This window comes from Thunnus albacares, chromosome 1 (genome assembly GCF_914725855.1).
Source record: "Thunnus albacares chromosome 1, fThuAlb1.1, whole genome shotgun sequence".
In the NCBI taxonomy this organism is placed as follows: Eukaryota; Metazoa; Chordata; class Actinopteri; order Scombriformes; family Scombridae; genus Thunnus; species Thunnus albacares.
In genome coordinates, this window is record NC_058106.1 from 26,815,573 (window position 1) to 26,840,119 (window position 24,547).

The 24,547-nt window shown below is 38.4% G+C and overlaps 1 protein-coding gene across 6 annotated transcripts in view; it reads right to left on the reverse strand.

Annotated features, from left to right (window-relative positions):
• The window catches only part of LOC122982863 (protein diaphanous homolog 3-like), a 190,865-nt gene that overhangs the window by 108,227 nt on the left and 58,091 nt on the right, over positions 1-24,547 (reverse strand). For 4 of the 6 annotated variants that reach the window (XM_044352474.1, XM_044352489.1, XM_044352459.1 and 1 more), the window contains 2 exons: positions 15,160-15,168; positions 1,126-1,221 (listed from right to left, as the gene is read on the reverse strand). In XM_044352474.1, the coding sequence (XP_044208409.1) occupies positions 1,126-1,221; positions 15,160-15,168 (105 nt within the window). The remainder of the gene's footprint in view (positions 1-1,125; positions 1,222-15,159; positions 15,169-24,547) is intronic. The other 2 variants (XM_044352483.1, XM_044352467.1) reach the window with 1 other exon arrangement.

Consider the following 24,547-nt stretch of genomic DNA (forward strand, 5'->3'; position numbering starts at 1 on the left):
ACAGACAGATAGAGATTCCTTGCTTTATATAGAGAGATATAGTGAGATAAGACCAAACAGACCAATAAAAGGCAGTGTTACTAACAATTATTGAGGTGGCATTAAGCACAGTTTGGGTCAGCAGTCTTCAAACACATGAAGATAAAAACAACTGCAAGCATTTAATGTAGCTTTGACTAACTAACTGTTTTTTCTGTTGTTAAAAAACATGTACAAATGAAATATAAGTCAGCCAGGTACCTTCATTGCTAAAATGGAATTTTAACTCATTAAAAGATGGAATAAAATTGCACTGTATCTTAATATTGACACAATCAGGCAACAGAATTAAAACCCCACATACACCTTCTCAACCTCAATCAAAGCTTTTAGACTCTTTACCTCCTATGGTGGAACACATAAACCGCCTACTCTTCTTTTTTCTCTCCTCATTTCTGCTCTATAATTTCCGCTGCATGATTTATCACCGTTACTGGGCTGATTAGTCTCATTTTCTTTTAATACATGAAACAAAGGTCACAGCTCCCCTTGATATAAGCCAATGAGGTGCTAAGATCTGGGAGTGCTTAAGAGATCAGCTGGATCCTCATTAATGCCGGGTGCCTTTAAAACGGTCATTTTAAGACCAAGCGTGCGTGCATGTGTGTGTGAGAATGTGTGTGTGCAAGAGAGTGAGGGAGAGAAAGGGAGAGACTGAGACAGAGATTGATGTGACCATACATGGTAGCATTTTTCCTCATGTTTCTTCTCTCCTTAATGGAAGCTTAACATTGTAAATTAGCTCTGTGTGTGTGGAGACATGTGTCATAGTTGGCAGTGGCCAGGTTCACAGTAAATGTTTTTAACTGCTATAGCAAAAAGCAAAATGAGTAAGTCATTCCCTACCAAAAGTCTCTTTTCTGGTCACTTTATAATATGCAAAGAACATATATTTAGGTATAAAAGGAGAATTAATTTAAATAAAGGGTGTAAGCGAGTGCGAAGTATCTGGTGAGGAGGTGTGGAAGCAAAAACGACAGCAGCAGGCAGTACTGTAACTTCAAGACACATATAGCAGAAGTGTATAAATCCAGTCCTTGTGAGATGAGAGGAGAAGGAGCAGGCTGAAAGGAAACAAATACTTACATAGATTCTGTGCAATCTTGGGATCGAGCACCTTGAGCTCTTTAATTCTCTTCTTTATGGATTTCTTATCCTCCAGGTCCTCCTCTTCTTTTTTGGCTGATGAAGACAGAAATACTGCATTATTCCCAACACACAAAGTCAATATTTACACAAATGCACACAGTTACCATATTGCTGATATATGTAAAAAAAAAAACCACACAAATTACTGTGGGATTATGAGATTTACATATCTTTTTTTTCCAGGTATGGCATAACAAAAGTGAACTTGAATGTAGAGATTGTCCAGTTGCTTTTTATTTATATTATAAATAAATATTATAATATTTTGATAACTGATTCATTTTTTAAGTAAAATTGCCAAACATTATGTGGTTCCAGCTTCCTATTGTGAGAATTTGCTGCTCTTCTTTGTTTTATATCATTGTAAACTGAATATCTTTGGATTTTGGACTGTTGGTCGAACAAAACAAAACATTTTGGTGTCATCACCGAGGACAAAGGGAAATGTGACAGACAGCTGTCAATATTTTCTGACATTTTATAGACAAAACCATTTAGCCAAAAAAACGATCAGCATATCAATTGATAATGAAAATACATGTTAGTTGTAGCCTTGGCTGCAACACTGTACTCATTTTAAGATTCCTGCTCTCTGAATTCAACCACAAACATTCTGTTTATTTTTTTATGTATGTTTGCATATATATCCAAGTGAAGAGTGACGCAGTCCACCATGACAAGATGCCATGCTGTTGGAAAAGCGTGGCAAAAGGGATTATGGGAGAGTGTTGTGATCACACCACTGACAGAGTAGGGTATGGGTTAACCATTGGAGGGGCTGTTCCATAAACACAGTGAGTCACATATAGTAATCAGGTTATAGGTGAAGATAAATCTGTTCTAGGTTACATGGAGCCACATAGGTGGGTTTATGATAGTGCTATTGGTAGAGAGGAGAGGAATCATGACATCTGGATTGCAAACAGGAAAACAACAAACCAAGAACACACACGCACAGAGATATATACACACATACAACCCTCTTGAGCCATGCTCAAAAAGGAGTTCATGGTTGGTTTTAATTATTTAAGACATCAGATTAAGAGAACAAAATGTGCATCCCAGGAGTATGCTGGGTAATTGTCTGGTGCTGTAATTATGGTGTGTGCGGTGAGAGGAGAGGAGAAGAGAGGACAGGAGAGGAGAGGAGAGGAGTGGAGAGGAGAGGACCCACAGGAAAGGTATTTCTACTGTTCCACTTGGACTTGGTCTTCTTTCAGGGATCCTGTATCTAATTAAAAAGTGAAGAGGTATGCTGGGAGCTCCTGCTGAATACACTGTTAGCATGTCCACAAACATGCACACCTACAGTACAGTACACCCCACCACACACAGAAATACATTAACACAGCAACACACTGAGTTATCCTCTGACTTACGTGGCTCCTCAGTTGGTACACTCTCCTCACAGTCTTTCAATACATGAGAGAGGTGAAAACACAAAGGAAAGACAAGGAGGACAATGGGAAATGTGTACCATGGAAAAGAGAGAGGAGAGAGAAGGAAGAGATAAAAATAAATGTCATAGGACTGCAGTCTGTCCGTTGCAGCGTGAAACACGAAGAGACTCAAGTAAAGGAAGAACAAATACCCTGTAAATCCTAAGTGAAAAACAGCCAAAGATATAAGCAAGTAGAAAACAACTAAATCAAACAGACAACTGGGAGAAAAGGCAAATTAATTTTTAACACCAAATTTAACCTTTGATGATCCACAATTAAAAACACCTAACACGCAGACAAGCATTATGTATTTTTAATCCTCGTTATGATTAGAGCTGAAACAATTGCTCAACAACTCATTTAGTCATTTAACAGAAAATTAATTGGCAAGTATTTTAATGATATTTTTAAGTATAAAGTGGTATGAGCATCTCAGATGTGAGAATGTGTATTCGCCTGTTTTCTTAGTCACCAATAATATCTTTGAATTTTGGACTGTTGGTTGGACAAAACAAGCAATCTGAATGTCACTTTGGGCTTCGGGAAATACCGATGGGCCATTTTCACCATCTTCTGACATTTTATATACCAAACAATTAACTGACTGATCTAAAAAAAAAAAAACAAGATGTCATCTAGTAATTAAAATGAATTTGAGTTTTTAGCCCTATTCAAGATCCAAACATTTTGGGTCGGAATAATTCAGTATAAGCATAATGTATTGTAACTTTAATAAAGTGTTGAAACAAACAGAAACAGATTACATGGTATATGATATTGTCACACCATGATTAAAATCTATTTTTAACTATTTTCTCCAGCTTGTTAAGGGGGGAAAAAAATCTAAATTCAAGAGGTTAAATGACAGATGCAAAACAATTTAAATGGCAAACACAAAAACAAATTGATCTCAGTCGGCATGAAGGACAGCCGTCACGGCAGAGCAGCACTTGCTCTTAAGTGCAAAAATAAAAGGGAAGGAAATCATGTGAAATCATAAGGCATAAATTAAATCAATAAAAATGTAAAGATGTCAATATTTACCTTAAAAAATAGCATAAAGTACTGATGTCTTTATTCTTATGGGAATATAATCTTGAATTTGATGTTATTGGGTATTTGGATGCAATATAAGGAGCCGACCCTAGAAAGCCTCCAGCTCACTGCATTAAGATGTTCTATTGATCTACTCATCATAACTTATAGCCTCACAGAATCTCATTTATTACAACAACACACATACACACACATAATACCAGAGTATTCACCACCTTGTTTCAGTGCATATAAACATACTTGGCTGCGTCATACAATCCATGAATCATCCCCACATAATACTGCAAGGGCTGCATCCATCTCTATCAGACAAGAGATAGTGATAGGATAGAAAATCATATTGCAGACACACACGTACTTACACACTCACCGTGCTGCCTCAGGTGTTATCAGTTAAATCAGCTAATTAGATTGCCCCCTTCCAGCACCCACCCTCCCCTGCCTTATCCTCTCTGGCCTTAAAACAGCTCTTGTTCAGGGAAGCCTGCTCATTATACATCAGCCAATTAAAATGTCCCACAGGGGGTCAGAGGTCACTGGTTAATCAATCAGAGGGAGCGGCAACTGTTGTAGTTATCAGATTGCGCTATCACCCAGGAAGTGGGGAAGATAAGAATACACTTGTGATGGCAGAGCAGTGGGGAGTCTGCATCACATCAAAGGGTCTAGCAAAAGTAGGGAAAACCAAGCGCAGGTATGGTGCATGTACAGTGGATATTTTAGGCGAGCGGATTTGCCAACATTAATTTGTGTGAAAAGATGACACACTGCGAAAAAAAAAAGTTGTACCTGTTCAGTGAAACAGAGCCAGAGAAAATCAGAAAGTAAGTGTGCCTGGATGATATTAGTTACAAACAGAGCCATTGACTAAAACCGCAGTTACCATCAAAAGCTGTGATCAGAGACCACAGAGAGGTGGCGGTGCAGCGGAGACAGACACCAGCACTGAGAAAACAGTCTTAGTTGACGGGCCTGCTCTGCCATGGCAAACACAGTGCTAGCTGTCTACCATCTAAGCACTTTCATGTTAAGACCTCTTAATGGAGGCCTGTGATAAATGTCAACTTGATGGCAGGACTGTGGACAAAGTAGGAGGAGAAATAAGTATGAAAAATAGAGCAAATATGAAGGACTGTCTCAATTTTCCTTTACCCTCAGAGAAGTATACATTAGAGAAAAGATGCATTGTGCATTATTCATGCTATTACAAACAAAAAGGAAAATAAATATGTAAATTTGTGTCTCTACCTTTTGAATTAAAAAAGAAAAGAAAACACGGGGTCTTGGGTGCACAAGAAAGGCAAATTTTTTTCTTGAGAAAAGAAAAAGGATGTTTAGTTGCATGGTCAGATGAGGGAACAAAGCCAGAATTTAAAAGAGTTATCTGCTCCTCTCACTCGTGATAATTCTACTGACTGGTTTTGATCCAATTTCTGCCAGTTTAAAAGGCACTTCAAAATATGCCAATTGGTAACATTGCGCACACACATGCTTCCCAAAGCAGTAGCACTTCCCACAAGGCAGTATCAGTGAATTGTGTCGTCAAAGCAATAAAGGGAATGGTGGATGAAATAAAACTGCTGTGAAAGAGCATGACTGATGCTGTACATGACAGGCAGGCCTCAGAGACAAGCAAGTAACAACTCAAAATCCACCACCGCCCCCCCCTCACCCCCACCCTTCAACATGCACACACACATGCATGAACACACACACCGAAATCTCCTTCACTTTCTCCCTAGCCCACTACGCTCACACCATTACTTCATCTCATCAGGATGGATTTCTAATCAGAGAAAACGCCTTACAGGAACAACCCTCCTTTTTGCACACATGCACACTCACGATGCACATACAAAATCCTAACACTGATGTCAAATGAAAAGAGCACGGACACGATAACTAATACTAACATCTAAAGAGTTATCAAGTGAAATAAGGAACTGACAGCAGCGTGAGACGAGGCGAGAAAATAGACAGTGTGTGTGTGTTTATTTGGCCCATCATTTTATCCAATATTTGTCCAACTATCTCACTTCCTAAGGAGACATCACACCCTCCAGTTGACTTTTCTCTTGATGATGCTTCATTATTTATGGCATGTTATAGTGATACCATCATCTACCCCTGAGAAAGCACAGACACTCCATCACAGTGAATAGAAAGTTGAGAGTGCAACCGTCTTCTGAGGGTAATTAAATCACTGTGTTGTTTCCAATAGCCAATCAAGGCAGTCATGCAGGTAAAGTTTAAATCACTGCTATTAGGGGAGTTTCTGTAGCAGGGATAATTCGGGGGCCTTGCCATTCAATGTGCAAACACCGCACACACGCATATATATAATACACACACACACACACACACACACACACATACACACAAACATTGCCTGAAGCAAAATCCACTATGAGACATCTGATGCACAGAAGGAGGGCTGTCTGCAGCAAGTGAACAAATCCACCATTCCGACACATCTGTCAACTCTACAGTCAGCAGAGGGGAGACGAACAGTCAAACCAGCCGCTCGGCTTGACTGTTGACTCACTGTATGGTTCTGATCAAGCTAAGTCCTGAACTTCAGTTAGCCTGACAGAAAGCACAAGAGACATCCAGTACGTCCAGTAGCTGCCTGGGCTACACACACCTGCATTCACCTTTCCCTTTCTGCCGTATCAACGCACACACCAACAGTCCCTGACTACAACTGACATGACGGCTTGACTGGTCTGTTTGCACACTGACTACTCCCCCCCGTCCAGAGTTGCGGGTGTCAGAGTACCAGCAAGTGTGAGAGCGAGAGGGAGATCAGAGTAATGAAGTGAGGAGCTGTGTTGTGAGTGAGCTAATCAAAGTGAACCATGCAGGGCCACCTCTCCCTGTGATGTAGACTAGATGACCCAGGGCCGTAATTAGTCTGAGACTTTCATTCTGATAGCAGTAAATTAACAGACTTCATTAGGCTATTCTCTTCTTTCCTCTCCTCCTCCTATACCAAGATCATTTCTAAATCTAAACCGCTGAAATTGCCCCTGCATGAGCATCAGTGTTTACAACATACCAATCAATCGCTCTCCACAAAGGAACTGGCATACCCTACAGAAAGAATACATAGCCATAGACATTCACAAATAAATTCAAAACCTTGGATTGAAATCATTGATACTACATCAGAAGATTCATAATTGATTAGGAGCCTCTGTTAATCAGTGAGTGCTGGCCTGTGGGGGTGATTTTTACCAGTAGCTCTATTCTCAGTGGAGTGGTGCCCTCTAAAGGCCTCTTGAAGACCTACCAATGGCCTCAGAATATGTGTGTTTATGTGTGTGTGTGTGCTAAAATGAGTATTTTCTGACTACTCTGTCATATCAGGTATGAGGCATTATTATCTCCATTTCATTTCACTATGTGACAGCACCAGTCCGATCTGAACAGTTGTTAAGCCCACCCTAACATTTCACAAGTCATTCAATGGATTGATGACAGCCTAAATCATTCATGTCTGAAGTCATTTGCCATTTTTTCCACCTTTCTCCCTCCGCCATCGCAAACATGTCTGCTCCCAACCCTTCACCACTACCACCCCCCCCCACCCGACATACACAAACTCACGTTTGGATGAAAAATCACAGCAGAAAAATAAAGTCGCAAAAGCAAATATGTTTTTAACGAGCCAGCCCATTGCTTTGGTGATATGAGAACATAAAAACACAAATTGGGAATAAATTGAGGTGCTGATGCTTGAGAAACTGAGGCAGAAGAAGAAAAAAAAAGAAGAAAAGAATGAAGGAGAAAAGGGAAACATAAAAATGGAAAAGAAGGTTAACCACATACACAAAAGGAAAATGAAAGCAACCAGCTTGTGAGGAGAGTGTGCATGTGTTTTTCTGGCAAACGTGACTTGTGACATTTTCAAACATTTGAGGAAATAGTCACAGGTTCAGGTAATATGCAGTAGCCAGTAGTACCGTACCACAATCAAAATGTCATTGTATTATGGGTGCATTTTTTTACCTATATTTACACATAGAAGGCTGCACATTGTAAGAAAGAAAAAAGTAGCCATCCATTCACCATATGTACTACGTGATCAGACCTTGCCTTTCAACGACAATGAAAAGAGCCTTTAATGGTTATGCATTTGATGAGCTCTCTCATAATGGCACAAAATTTCTGCAGCCACATGAAGTCAATATAGATATATAGTGTTCTTTTAAATGTCACAGCAAAAGCAAAGGGAGAATGGGAAAAAAAGGAGAAAGAGGGAGAACAAGCAAGGCAGAGTGTGAGAGAGACACACAGGAGAGAAAGTCCATTTGATGTGAATAGATATATATCGATGGAGAGAAACACTAACTACTAGACAGCATGACATGGACATCATCCTACTGCTGTCCTCAGGTAATCAAAGCTGCTCAAAACAAGCTATATTTCAACATGTTAATGTCATCTTAGCAGCCGTTTCAACCTCCAACCCTCTGTGACTACAACTGGACTCTGCACACCTTCGAAGGTAACCTATACTTTTTTGTTTTTTCGATGTCGATGACATGTTTATGGTAAATAAGTCTTGAGCTCAAGACAACTCAAAGCATACATGACTATATAAAAAAACATTTTGACTGTAAGTTCTATAAATCTAAGATACTTTTTAAGCCTCCTCCAGGAATTCTATTTAAAAGAAACCACCTACTACCTTTTTCCATCATATCATCCCCACCTCTTCTAGTCCTCAATCTCTTCATAATTCCTCTATGATGGTGTCCACCAACCTCCTGAGCTCCTTTTGTTGTAATTCAAAAGCCTACCAAGTTCTCCGCACAGCATATCACAAAAGCTATTGCTGTTCTAAGAAATACACCCACCTTGCATTTGAGAGACCTATTAACCATGACCATGTGGATATGTTAAGGGGCTCAAATTTAGAAGTACTCTGAGGGTTATTGTAGTGAAGCCTCACAGACTGGAAGCATGGGTTTGACTGATCATGACAAGCTGTCAGCTCTGACCATGGTCTTTACCTCCACATGGGAGCCCTCCCTTGATCATGTGCACTCCTAAACCACTCAGCCACCCATACAAGCATAACCCCTCCCACACACACACCCACCATTTCCATCAAGTAGTCCCCAAATATGCCTGTGAAAACTGACAAAACCCACACAAACATGCTGTCTTCCCTGGCTGTTATAATCATATGGAAATGGGCTGTCTAATTATCTCTTACAGCATGCCAGCAGCGGGTAGAGAGCTGGTCTTTTTTTAACTTTCTCTTTAACAGGCTACATTGATCTGTAGAGCCTGACATCCACTGAGAACACATCCTTAATGCTAGGGCAAGAAACATAAAAAAGGGGACACTTGTGAAGCATCTCGTTCAAGTTTTGAATATCTACTCTCTCACTTCTACAATTCATTCAATTGGAAAAAAAATTACTTTTTCCTTATAAAGATTTCATGTTGCACTGTACAACAAACACTGTATACCTTCACAAGCTTAACCTTGGCTATCTGTCCTAGCACTGTGAAACGCATGAGTCATGACTCAAGTGATCATCAAAATCAAAATAAGTCAAGATATACCTGTACAGTATGAAAAACTATAAAATGCTTATGAGGGCAATGAGTAGCACACTAACATTCTGATTACTAGTAATCAATATGAAAGGACCAGTGTGTAAGTCTTAGTGGCATCTAGCCGTGAGGTTGCAGATTGCAACCAATTAAATACCCTTCCTCTCCCCTTCCAAGCATGTAGGAGAACCTATGGTGGCCGCAAAACTTGTGAAAAAAGCAAAACACCCTCTCTAGAGGCAGTGTTTGGTTTGTCTGTTCTGAGATACTGTAGAAACATGGCGGTGCAACATGGGCTCCGTGGAAGAGAACCCACTCCCTATGTAGATATAAAGGGCTCATTCTAAGGTAAAGAAAACACAACAGTACTTATTTTCAGGTGATTATACACCCGAAAATAAGACTATGAAAATAATACTTAGGAATATTATATTCCATTTCTGCCAATGTATTGCAAGCCTGGAGGGCCCCCGGGCCTGAGTTGACCCCCCCGCTGGGCCTAAGCAACAGGGATTTTTTAATTATGTATTTTAAGAAATTTTCTAAACTAAAATGTGTTATACAAGTAGCGTAGCTCTTTTAAGGAATAGGTCAGTGCGTAGCAAGTGTGCAGTCAACAGAGAGAGAGAGAGAGAGAGAGAGAGAGAGAGAGAGAGAGAGAGAGAGAGAGAGAGAGAGAGAGAGAGAGAGAGAGAGAGAGAGAGAGAGAGGGAGAGAGAGAGAGGGAGAGGGACAGAGAGAGAGAGAGAGAGAGAGAGGGTGAGGCTGCACCAGCCATCTGAGAGCAGGCTGAGCTAGCAGACAGCGGGAGAGTTTTTGCCAAAAACAAGCACAGAGTCTTGGGGAAATATGAGAGCAGCTGCTTGCTAACAGCTACATGTGTTTACAACGGAGAGCAGGGGGGAGGACAGACATCTCACTCTGCTACTCTGTCCGAGTTTTTTAATTTGATGAACATGGGCGCTGATATGCAAAAATGAACTAAATGTGTTTCATTTCTATTAAAAAAAAAAAAAAGGAAAACGACGGAAAACGGAAAAACAGAAACCAACAACAAAACACCATGTATCACCGGTAACACCTTTACACATGGCAACACCTTAGCAACAACCCACCCCATCCCCCAGTGCCGCCGCCGGGCCTACCACCTTTTCTTGCAGACACCCCGACAGTATTGAGGTTACAAGGTGTAGTCAACTTAGTAGAGTTATGCTTATACTTATGCATATACTCATACCATTGATAAGGCACCATTTTTAACACTTGCATTCTTGGACACCCTTTCTGTTTCTCAACGTTTCTGTCTCTTACATTGTAGTGTTTGACTTTGTGGTAAAGGTAGGTTATTAGCAGATGCTTGTATCCTGGGGAGAAATGGCAAACTGCTTTTGTGATCTTTGAGGGTTTCATCTAATTGGATGTTATTTATTAGAACGAAAAGAAGCCCAAGAAAAGGGCAGCTCTCTCCATGTTGTTGCTCATTTTCCCAGCACTATGGTCAACGGTGAATCTCTCTGCTCTCTCTTGATAAACAAAGAGAAAGGGAAATAACATAGCTGAATTATTCTAGATGTCAATTAAGATACCTCCACTTTGACCATGAAAGGGAGCAAGTATGACAACATATTGCATATATTACATAGAAGTGTGACAGGCGCATTAATCTCCAAATATGAAAAAGTGGTATGAAATAAATGTATATTGCATTAAGGTTTAAAGGACTAATATGTGTTCATGCATAACAGAGAGGTAGGCAAAAGTAATTTTTCATACACTTGGTGCATTTCACTTGTTAAGGGGCAACAGTGCTAGTTTGTTTTTTTGTTGTTTTTTTTATCATAAAGAAAGAATGAGAAAACATTCTGAAAGCAAAAAGAACCTTACTGAGGATACATTTCCGATAAAAAAATAAAATAAACTTAAGTGTTCCTGTCTATAACATTAAAGTCCATGGAATGAGGGGGTATAAGAAACAGGAGTCGAAAAAGATAGGAACATGGTAGCCAATATGTTATACCACACATGTAAACATGCATTACTGGCACCTTGACCCAAATGTTAAATTGCATTAACTGATCTTTTGGGCCCCTTGGGGGCAGCGGAAAAAAGTTGTGAACACAATATTGACATATCATTAAGGCTGCAAAATGTTTTTAATTATCGAGTAATGTGACGACCATTTTCTTGATAAATCAATGATTATGACCCGACTTTGAAGTTCTTCTCATCTCTACACAGAGTATATGAGTTTTTCCAGCTCGTTGTTTTGGTTTTACAGACCACAACTTTACTGTGTTGTAAACCATACACTACATGCCCTGCACCAAACAGCAGACAGAAAATGTTACAAGATTAACTATAGTTGTTGAACATAGCGGGGCATTTAGAAGCTAAAGAGTGATATTTCCCTCAGGTGTTGGTGGAGAGCAAAACAAAACGACATGGTGAATGAATGTTGGACTTACATACATTCATTGGGGTTCCAAATCAAACTGTGCTTCGTATCTGCTGCTTGTGTAAATAAGCAGCAGTCAAGGTCTCCATATCAAATTAAATATCCTAAAATAAGTTGTACATTTAGCCTGAGTCAATTCAAGTCATGTCAAATCAAGTCAATTCAGTTTTCATTTATATAGCCCAATATCACAAATTTGCCTCAGGAGGGTTTACAATCTGCACAGTATACATCTTCTGTCCTTAGACCCTCAAATCAAATAAAGAAAAACTCCCATAAAAAAAACCTTTAACGGGAAAAAAAAATGAAAGAAATCTCAGGAGGAGCAAGAGAAGAGGTATAGCCATGCAATACATGTGTGTACAGAATAGACCAGGCAGCAGAATTACATATCTAAATTACATATATAGCTATATCAGGCCCAAGCCTGATATAACTTATCGTGTAACTCAAAGAATTACATTAATCTTCTCCATCCCACTTTCACAAAGATCTGCTTTCAATGATCAAGAACAAAAACCGAACAAAGAAGAGAGAAGCAGAGTGGAATAGAGGGAGGCATTCTGCTGGTTGGTTTCTACTGATGTCGCTTAACGTTAAACTAGAAGACAGTAACCTCACTGTTGGTATAACTGAATAAACACAAAAGGCCAGATGAGAAAGTACAGTATAAAGGGGTGCCACATATCCCTCAATTCCCACCTGTCAGTGTTTCTAAAATATACTGTGATTTTCACCCTCGCCAACACCCACAGGAAAGCCTTGCTGTACATGTTTTATCTCCATCTATTGACACTGATGATCTCAAAGAGCTTCTCTAGAGGCTATCCATGAAATCACAGAAACTGCTTAAAGTTCTGAGAGCTGTCAGCATCCTCTATGGGCATCCACTCACTACATTTGCTTGTTTGTTTCTCCCTTTCTTCTTCTTTTCTGTGCCACTAAGAGTAAAGAGAAGTGGTGTCTCTTTCTCTGCCTTGGCCTTTCAAATTTTTGTGATTAAAAATTATATGGACTTCAAAGAAATAAGTAGTCCTATGATGTCACAAATGGTTCATTATAGTGACACTACAGCAATTCCAAAAGGGGAAGCTCTTGGGGCTGGAAAACTCTGGGTATGTCAAAATCCAGTTGTGATTCAGGGTGGTACGATTTAATAAGAAATAATTCTCAATATTTTTATTTCAACACTCTCCTCTTATAACTGGATGCCTACATTAACAACACTATAACCATTAATATCAATCCTTAAAATTTACACCCATCGTCATTTATTAACACAATAACAGTATGCTTACTGGTAGGCTGAAGTCACACTCATAAGCGTTCAACTTGGTAACAACTATAATAGTAGCTGTAAGCAAATATACTGTATGTGTTTATTATTATATACATAAGTGGTAGATAAACAGATAATGAATGACAATATATACTCGCCAGCCACTTCATTAAGTACACCTGTGCAATCTAATGCACTCAAATACAACAGCTCTGCAATTAATTCTACATTTACAAAGTTTATACATTTTCAGTTTTTGTTGACATTGTCAGAAAGGTGATAATTCTGCTTTATGTTTATTATTGAGGTCGTAGTCGGTGGTGGTGGTGGTGTACTGGGGTGCATTATATTGAATGGTGTTCCTAATGTTTTGTCCACTCCATTGACATACATGAGGAGGTCAAAATATTAGGAACACTTTTCAATATAATTCGCTCCATTACACCACCACCCACTACAATGTCAATAATAAACATAAAGTAGAACTATCGCCTTTCTGACAATGTCAACAAAATTGAAAATGTATAAGCTTCATAAATGTAGAATTTATGGCAGTTGTATTGGAGTTGTTGCATTGGATTGCATTAGATTGCACAGGTGTACCTAATAAAGTGGCCAGTGAGTGTAGTAAAACAATGGTAGTAATATAACAGATGTCTTCAAAGGAGAAGTTATGACTGACAAATACTGTACATTACTTAACACTTAAATATGTCCTTATATCTGAGTATAATTAGATTATAGTGTGTTATAATAACATTGTCACAGTGTCACAGTTTGAGTATCAATACACCTGAGAAATGAGACCTGCTTCATGTTACCTTCACCAAATTGATTCAAAACTATGTGTGTGTGTATTTAAAGCACAGATACAGAGAGGACAGTATTACTTCAGCAATAGTCTTCCTCACTTGGAAGAATTTGATTGCAATTTTGTGGTAAGAAAATCAAAGCAAAGGCATAGGTTTCTCTAGTCCTCGTGGTATTCAACATTCAGACTGTGTGCACATGTGAATGTGTACTCACTGGCAATATACTAATGAAGAAAAAAATCCAAATGTTTTACTCCATTTGGTAACGGGGGAGTAGGGAGAGGGTTATTCATTGCTGCCAGCATGCATTGTAAGTAGCAATGCATAGCAATATATATATATATTTCTTTTGTTTTGTCTCTTGAGTCAATGTCCTTATGGAATCATTGATACATAACTGACTTTGGCATGTTATGTTAACTGGGGGATGTTAATAACTAGCCCTATGTACTTTGCTTTAAGATCATGCCATAAACTTTTGAAAAAGTCTCAGGCAATTAATAAATAAAGTCAAAGAAACAGCATAAAAGCAATTTGCAGTTGTTAATGATATTTCTAAGAGCTTAAAGCAAGGCCACCAAGACTACCACCTATTTAGTTGAAAATTCACAATTCAGAGTTTCATGAAGATTAAAGAGTACAAATCTGAACGCAGACTACACACTTACACATGAAATGACTCATCACAAACAATAACACATTAGGCCAGATGTGAAAGAAATAAAGCTTTGTATAACTATGTGAAATGCAATCTATTCATGTGCTACACATTCTCTCATGAACCTCTAATGCTCCAGTTCAGGATCAAAGCTAACAGGATGAATAGTCGTGCTACTTTGAAACAGTGCAAGCAGAAAAAGTAATCACACTGCACCAAAATAATTCAGTAAATAAATAAACTGAGAGGTGAACTGAATGTGCTTGGTGATCAAGAACTGTACTCCAGTGTGATGTTTCAGCAGGGCCAATTTGATGGCAAATTTTCCAGGGCATTTGCAATGTGATTTCAACACACAACTAAGTTAATTGTTAATTGTTGATTCTCTTCTGTCAAAATTTCAATCTAGTTGGAATTTACTTTCCTTGCAGTTACAGCGCAGGTATAGTCGATGTACTGCAGCTCCTTCAAAATATGACCAATAAGTCTGTAACTTAATAATTATATTTGGATTTATTTATAAAGGTGTATGTGACATTCCTTACTCCATAACTGTGTGTTGGTAAGGTTCATTGAAGGATAAATATTGGGAGACTGAAGACCTTTAAGATAGATTAAGTGTGTAAAAAAACAAAAAATAAGTAAGCTGCTGAGCTACAGGGTAAAAAGTGCAAAACATAAAAATGAAAAATACTAACCTTTGGTTTCTGTTGCAGAGCAAAACATCAAGGTAGATCATGCAGCCAAGTAGAAGTTGCAAGAACAATATTAAGAAACAGCAAGAGGAGAAAGAGAGAGAGACACAGAGGCAGAGCAAACAAGAGAAAGAACAAGTGGTTAGTGATGTTTGAAGAAAGCATTATTTTAGACATTATATTGTTCGCAGAGAGACAGCAGAAAGCATTGCACTGAATACAGAGAGTTATTATATGCATAAATAGAAAAAGTCTCATTGTTATAAACTTCGGCAGTTTAGATTCAGTCTATATTTCTTCACGATAAAGGACAAAACTGACAAAACTAGAAACAGAGCAGAGCTACAGATTCTCATAATCACAGGGAATCACAGAGAATTACAGAATCTCTTGGTTTTAATGTTCCATTAGTGATAAGTTATTGATAAGTCACCAGTGACATTAATAGTCAATAATGACGATCTTATAATTGACATCACAGGTCAGAGCTTCTAGTTCCTGCACTTAAATAGAATACAATATAATACAGATTTGTTGCTCTTATTGCATGCATTAACATAGTGCCTTGCCCCTGTACAGATCTTGTCTGTCACATTTTTAATACATGTGTGAATTTGTTTTGACCCATATTCATTATACTGATTGTAGTAAAAACTTGTAGAAGACTTGAAGACTTTGAGATGATGTATTTTCTGAGTCTCCTTGTGGGAAGGAAAAAAAAATCTACAAGCTTGAAATATGCAAAACAGTTTTCTCAGTGAATTCAAATTCTTGTTGCATGTGTAAATAATTTCCAGAAAAATAAAATCCCACTGTCGAAGTACTTCATAAAACAAAACACAGTTCTTTGGTTTGTGTTAATTTCAGTGAAGATGAGATGCCATAAAAATGCAGATTTTTGCAGTCACTTTACAGTTACTCACTACACGGGTCAGTTGACAATTTGTGACAATGAATAACAATAGTGCTTCAGCTTATGTCTCTTTCAGTTCTCTTGCTTTTGAAGTTCCTTGATAGAGCTCTGAGAAGGACTCCTCTCTACCCTTACAGGTCCTACCCTCAGTATATGAGACAGTAACCACAAAGACTGCAATTAAAGCCCTCAGATGTCAAGGGAATAGATTAAAGCTCAGAGTTCAGATGCAGACATTGTAGCGTCAGGTTTACAGGTGAGCATCTGTCTGAAACAGGACATTTTAGCTCCTGTCTCTTTAAGGCCCACCTGCCCCTCGGGTGACTTCGGCTGGCTCTGGAACTATTGCAGTCGAAGCGTTCAGAGCAGCTTTAAGCCTGGGCTTTTGACTTGCAGGGAGCATTTTTATTATGTTAACCTCAAGTTTTGAAACTTTGACCATGTTTACATATCCAACACCATTAACAGTATATAAATAACAGAAATTCACAAAAAGCATAATATCTCCCCTTTTAAAAGCAAACATATGAAAACAACTCCTTTAGTGTCACTAAATCAAATTTTAACCCAAAGGAAAGAAAAAACATTTTACTGTTGTGGAAATATTTTAACATTTGTAACCTTTGCCCTAAAGTTGATAGCTGTTGATAGCTGTTGATAGCGAGGAACTAACAGAGTTAGCTTTTTAGAATAGTAACTGTTATGGTACACAAACTAGTGATTCTTAACAGACTTTCAAAAGCATCTTACAAAATGTATATAAGTATGTATACAATATGCATGTAAGTCTCCACTGTGATGCTGTATACAATATACATGCCTTTTTTGAAGATGGACTACAAGACTACTCTAGTGTGTGCATGCTGTACACTGTCCAGGTAACGCATTGTGTCCTCGTTCATGAGTTCCATCTTTTTTGTTCTGTCAACATGACGTTATTACGAAAATCAACACTTGACATTTGTAAAACAATTCAGAATCACAGAATATAAGAATCATAATTCTTACGTAAATCGATTTTTTCACCCACTCCTACTCAAAACTGTATTGCCTTATTAGCCAACAAAGGCTGAGTACAGAACTCCACTGAAAAGTTTAGGATGTGGGACAATTTAAATATGAAAAAAAAAACCATGAGCACATCATGGAACGTGAGATTCACTTACGTGTCTTTTTGGTGAAGACATCTGACTAGTCAAAGATGTGATTATTATAATTTTGTTTTGAAATATAGGTGGTATGAAATACTGATTCAAGTGGTTGTCTTATAAAAAGTAAATAACCATAAAACATTTGCAAGAGAAAGTGTGAAATATGATAAATTTAATTTTATACATTTGAGCACTTGTCCTGTTTCAGGGTTGTTTTCATTTTGCCTGTGCTGACTGGGAAATGCAACAAACAACAACACATAAATATTACACTAAACAGCTATTTATGTGAAAGTTTACAAGTCACATTATCTATGTTTACGGGAAAATCGCCCGACAGAAGAGATGAGATATAATCTGTATGAAATAAACTAATATAACCTTTTTACTGTATACTATGGGAACATGATAACATCTCAGGAAGCCAGTAGGAAGAAATAAGACTGCGTGCCTGGAGTTGCAATGACATAAACTGACCAGGCCCTCACAGTAAGAGCAGAGAGGAAGAAGCAGAAAAACATTTGAGACTGAGTAATGAGGTCAAAAGAATGGAGAAATATACTGTATGTGTGTGTGTGTGTATGTGTTGGGAGGTGGGCTCATGGTAGAGTACAGCCAGTACTTTAATGGCAAGGCCAGTAGATATAATAGTAATATAACATAGATATTAGGCTTTATCGAGAAACTGTACATGAGCAGCCAAGTCTACATCTGATGCCTTGTTAGATGGCTTTAAAAAACTGTCTGTATGGTAGAAAGATCACTATTCAAGGACCGAAAGCAATGGCAGCAGCATCAACAGTGGTACTAGTGGCTCTATTAAACTTACATTCATTACCTCAGGCATTTAAAACCTCTGACTACCTCTTGAGTGACAAGAATTCTTCAAACTGTTCCTTCCAATTTGCAAGAAATGCTCACCTCAAAACGTTCATGAGTTAATTCGACTCATTCCACACATCCTATTTTTCATACTCTGAAAAGTTGAGAGGAACTTTTATTATGTTGTGAATGCAAGTAGAGACGGACACTAGTCTACAGCTGTGTCATCTTACACAAGGCAAGCTGTCTACTCGTATGCATTGACTCTCACAGAACAGCAGCTGTGTTGTAAGAGAGAGCAGACAGTGAAGAAATAGAGCGTGATTTTAGTTTCCATGTCTTAGCTTCAAATTTGGGAGCACTCAAATTGTAATTCCACACAAGATCTTGTATGGAGCCTAAATATTGCTGCACTGACTACTATGGGTTGAAAGGTGCAAGTCTGTTCAACCTCTGACCACACCCATGATCACAGCTAGGTGTGGCCAGGTGTGGTTGTGTTGCACTAGTGCCTCCAGCCAGCTGCGAGGTATAATTACATTATATTATAACTCTGCATCAAAGCTGAATAGGATGAGAAAAGAACATGTAATCACCACTAGTTGGCAATAAAGGCCAGAATATTTGCGTGAGTGCAATTGGCAAACATGGACTATATAATCTTGAGAATCTAAATGCAATGTAAACATCTGTTTCAGATTTGTGAGAATTTTTTTCTATCTAAGCAGAACATAGGCAAACAAGATTAAGGGCCAGATTTACTTGGAAGATGGCAATGCGTAAATGTTCGCTGTGGTTGTTATTTAGTTCACAATCTGCATGTATTCATCGTCTGCTTCACTAAAACAGCAGCTCATTACGTAGTCAGCTCCCGGACTTTGCCTAGTACTGCCCTCCAAGGCACATTCTGCAAATGAAGGAGAGCTCATACTGTAAACTCAGTTTATTGGGGACAAAGAATATCTGTATCAAAATTTATGGCAATCCATCAAATAGTTGTCAAGATATTTCACTCTGAACCACAAATGTCAACTCCATGGCGGCTATATGACACGATAGGAAAAGTCAGGGTATCACCAAAGTCATTACAATTTATCCTCTGTATAAAAGAAAAAATACACTCCACGGTGTCCTAAAACATAAAATTGATTAACTAAGTGGAAATGTTATGTGATATAAATAATGATATACCATGTAGAGAGATAATCATCTCTATAAGGAATTCAGATTTATGTTGTGACCTCCAATATCATCCTCTAAAACTCTTAATATTGAGATACATATTGGTTATACAGAAGAGAAACTAAATTTGGTCAGTGGTAGAAGCAAATTATCGTGTGTTTCTTTTGTAAAGCATTTTTAAAAAGTCCATATTTGATCCAAAGTTAAGTGTGTTTATGTGTATTCATGCACGTAGGTGTTAATGAAAAGAGCACTTGAGTGAGCTTGCACACCCAGACAAACTGTTTTTTGGTACGCAGGATGGGTGTCATAATTAACAGCACAGGAAGAGTGCCTTTCTTTTTAATGAGCGAGGAAATAAGAAATCAACAACATTTTCCTGAGGCAACGTACAATCCTATCTGACCACCACCATTGATTCACTGTAACAGGTCACAATTAGACTTGATATATATTCCCTGTCTCTTCTGCAGGGTTTCCCCTTGCATACTAAACCAAATATGTTTGTGTGAGTGTGTTCTTCTATAAATCAATACAGTTGCCTGACTTGCCTTGACTATGTACATGTCAACTAAATACACCTGATTAAGTATCTGACATCTTGTCAACCTAATTTGAGCAACTGCGTTGCAACTTTAATTTTGGTCTATATAGCCTTTCAAATTTCAAAGGATATAATGGTCTACTAGACACTGCATATTTGCCCAATCAACAAAAATTTTGGATGCTGCCATTAGTCATAGTACAGTTGCCTGTGCAGTTTAAATTAAACTTTCTTGTGTTTACATTTAATTTCTGTTACCTGTTGTGCATCTTTAAAAGGTGGAAGTTGCTGCCTGTTACATATTATAACTCATTTGCTGTTAAACTATGTGTGTTTAACTGAACAGTAGTGGTTAAATATACCATCACCAACCACATCATTCCCCATGAGAATCATCTAGCTTACTGAGCCTAGTTTGCTTTTTATCAAAATTGCTTCAGATTTGAATGATTAAAAAATCCAACCTGGCAAAATGTACAGACAGTGGCTGTAATACTCGTTACACTACTCAACACCAAATAACTATTTTAACAAGGAATGTTTTTGTATAAATGTCTAAAACGAGATAAAATCAGTCATTTGCCATTTACTTCTCTTTCTTCTATTCATACTTCCCATTCCTCTCATCATGCAATCATTACAAAGACTTACTCTTATCTTGTTTTGTACAATGTCTGTTAAGCAACAAGTTATTTTTTTTCCATGTTAGAAAAACAACGACACATGACATTTCATTAGTTTTTCTGCTACCTGGCAACTGTGATCAAAAACAGGGCCATGGCTAATGCACACAATTATTGGAGGCATCAAGCTTTCAGCATAGGTGACATGCACCTCCAGACTAATTAGGGTGCTTCTTTGAGTGGATGTTGAGCTGTCTGATACTCATCTATCAGGCTGAGGTGTAAGCAGCTATGCAAAATGCCAATGAGTACAAACGCACACCACACTGTGACTAGTATGATTTGAGGTGTAGTCAAGCTCAGATATTATGACATTTGGTCATAACAGGGCCAAGATAAAAGACTGTATAAGTAAATGAGGGAGTATATGACTTACATTACATGACTTCTCAAGGATCGTTCTTGTTCAGAGCAAATAACTTTGGTATAGAACATTAAGTTGACCTTAGCTGCTAAACAGGATTCATTTCACAGTTCCGAAGTCTGAAAGAAAATTACAAGGCTTACTCATTCTAACATGCTGATAAGTGCTGAATATCTGGCACTGCTAAGAATAGTGATATGTAATTCAGTTCAATTTTATTTATTTAGTGCCAAACCAAATTACAACAGAAGTTATCTCAGGGCATTTTTCACATACAGCAGGTCAAGACTGTACTCTTTATTTTATGGATAACCAACATTCCCCCATGAGCAAGCACTAAAAATAAATTCACAGACAGAAACTAACTAGAAAAAGAAACTAACAGATGATGGTCCTACGTATGTGTCAATATGATGCATATGTTGAATGTGAGGACTTAACTATAAGGCAAAAACACTATACTATAAAGCCAAAAACAACTTAAGAAAGTTTGATAAAAATGGACAAAAAACAGGCAGGGTGATCAAAGACAAATATAAAGAAGTATTGCTCTCACTCTGGACTACAATCTTTCTCACTCTCGCTCTTTCCCTCTTATAAATTTAAGATGTCCGAAACAATTTTACCATAATGGACTTGAAAAGCAATTCACAAAGAAAATGGACTGATCCGTGCTGCTCTTTGCAGCCTCAATAATTAAGGGTTATTTTAGCCAGGTCAATAAAAGGAACTGATCCTGCCCATGGGCTATTACAACAGCTACATCCTGGAAGATTTGGGAGGGTCAATATGTGAAGACAAGTAAACAACCTCACAAAATAGCTTGTCTCAGAAAAGACACTCTGGATGGAAGTCATGTGCTTTACTGTGAATGTTTAAATGCACACAATTTATGAAGTCAATTTCAGGTTGCTTTTCTTTACCCCCTCTAGCATGCAAAATAGTCTCTCACTGCTCCTGTGCTTAATGATAGACTGGAAATTAGACTAAACACATAACCTTAACAGATTAGAGTGACACCTTCTCACTGTTTTGTCCCTAACTGAAAAGTTCCCTATATTTTTATTGTTTAGGACAGGACATTTGTATCAAAGGTTTACAGCTAGTAAGTAAAGACTTGACAGTAGGGGTGTGCGATATGACGATATTAGATCGGGGACGATTAAAATGTCTCCACGATCTGCCTTAACAGAGAGATTGTTAGTATCATGCTAAAGTGCACATGATATCAGTTCTCCCTGACAGAGTGCAGTCTGCTGCAGTCTGGAGATTAACGGTTAACAGCACCGACATGGCGAGCACCTCGTACCACATCTCCAATCTGCTGCAGACAATGACCTCCAGTAACAAGGATTTCAGGTGAAAACAAGCTCACAGCAGAGCAAACTATCTGCACAGTTCACATCAGGAGCCCAAACTGTGTGTTTTTAACGGTAAATGCTGAGCATCATCACGTCACCGGCTCACCAATTAGCACACAGATATGATGCTTTGTAGCGTGTTCGTGATATCTACAGTAGTTTCAATGTCCTGGAGGCTCACTTGCTGGACATCATGTTAAACTGACCGTTTAGCGGTTAGCTCGCCTGCTAACTGGCAAAACTAACTTCTGTCATGCTGCAATTCAGCATAATGTCAGCTCAGGTATACTGTGTTGGTGCCTTTTTTAAACGGTGCACATCCTGCTAGTTATCCGAAATGACACACTAACGCTTCTACACAACATCAACTGTGCTGTGAAATTAGTTTGGTTGTACTGTTAGCTTGGTTTCCCACTGCAATATCCATTTTAAACAAGGCCAAATAGACTTTCACTACTTTTTAATGCAGCTCTGCATGGGTGTATGTTTTTATGTTGTTTGTGACCCCTAACCTAAAACATTTCTATCATGTGACAGAAAATAAACTTTTTTGAATCTTGAATCTTGAGTACTGTTCAATAACTTGCAAAACAGCCTTAAAAATCAAGATGAAAAAGAATCATGATAAGATTGTGGATCGTGATCCTGCCTGAAAAAAATTGCATATTTTTGCCATATCGCTCTCCCCTACTTGAGAGAAGAGCACAAAAATCAACTTGTATTATTCAATATGGTCTATCTAATTCTGTTCACTCTGACCTGCTTTCTCAAAAGTAAAAAACACCCGTTTATCGCAATTTGCTCACTGAGGAGATGTGTTAAAATGGTACTGACCTTTTGCCAAAAACCAAATTCCACTCTGAGTTCTTAAACAGAAGAGCCATACCAATGTGAATATAATGTTTGTCAAATACATATCTGATTTGCTCCTCCAAAGGCAGTATTAAAATTCTGGTTGAATGTGTACTTCTGGCCTTTTCCAGACACTTTGAATCATAATAAAAACAATCACTGCATTTTTATTTACACTTGATTAAATTGAGGTATTCCAAAAATATAATAGTGATGGTCCCAAAACAGATTGTTCCTTGTCCCCATCCAGACTCAGCAGTTTGTGTATTGGATGGCAGGGATTCTCATAAAAAACAACAGCAAGGGTCACAAACATCACAAAAGAATAAGGAAGTTTCAAGGGAAATAAATGAATATTTAATAAGGAAAACTGAGTGAATATTGTTTCATACTGTGTCCTTTTTAATGTTTAATGCTGATCCAGATGCCGCTGTTTATAAGTGAGACGAAACATGATGCTACATGGTTGTGTTAATATGAAGATAAGGCTGCATGCACGTATACATACACGTACACTCACTGTAGGAGCAGCTGGCTCCTACAGCTGAACTTATCAGTCATGCTGCTCCAACAAACCTCCACTGGGACAGGAAGAAACAGGGAGGAAAACAACTGAGAGAAAGGACTCAAACCATGTGAAAGGTTTGATTCAGTAAAACATTTCATGTCTTCACCAAATCTAAAATGCATTACCCATGAGCGGTAACAAACTCAGCGGCTGGCGTATTGCTGAGAAGCAGTCCTGTTACGTGCCTTTTCATATGATGAGAAGTGTGAGTCATGATTACTGTAAAATAAAATGCTGTGCCTACGTGAGTGCGTGCGCGTGTGAGTGTGTGAGTGCGTGCATGCATGCGAACGTGTCCAGGTTCTGGGTCATTACCCTAACAGAAAAGTGCAATTGTCTGCTAGTGGACATCCTTCCTTTGCCCTCTCCAGAGAACACCTGCTCAACTGTCTGTCTACCTGTTTGCCATTTAGATCTCCCTCCATTATTCAACACCTTGTCGGTAGGGAACAAGGGTGCACTGGTGTGTAGGGGGGGTCTTGTGTGCCTTGTGAGGAGCAGCATAGAGTTGTGACAGGTAGATAACACCTGGATGAATAATTCAAATTGGCGTAAGCTAGCTGAGTCAGTGACAAGACAAGAAAGAAAACACAAGACACGTGAATAAATCATCAGAGAAGGGACTAATAGAGTAAGCACAGGAGAGGACAAGACTGATAACATCTCTTGCTACCTCATGCTGTAGCTTTAATCATTCCAACAACCTTGTACATGAATATTCCACACCTTTCCAGCCATACTAATGTGTGAAGATATTACTGTATGGTGTCTTATCATGCAGCATTACCAGCGGGAATAGTCAGGATAGCCCACCAAAATCCCAATCAGCCTGGCATCACTGGGGACTCTGATTCAGCAAGGACAGCCCTGCTGCAAACTGTTAAAGCAGTATTTTACTAAAAAACAATATATAGACTCATACAAAAGTAATCCCTTTCAATCATCACTTAT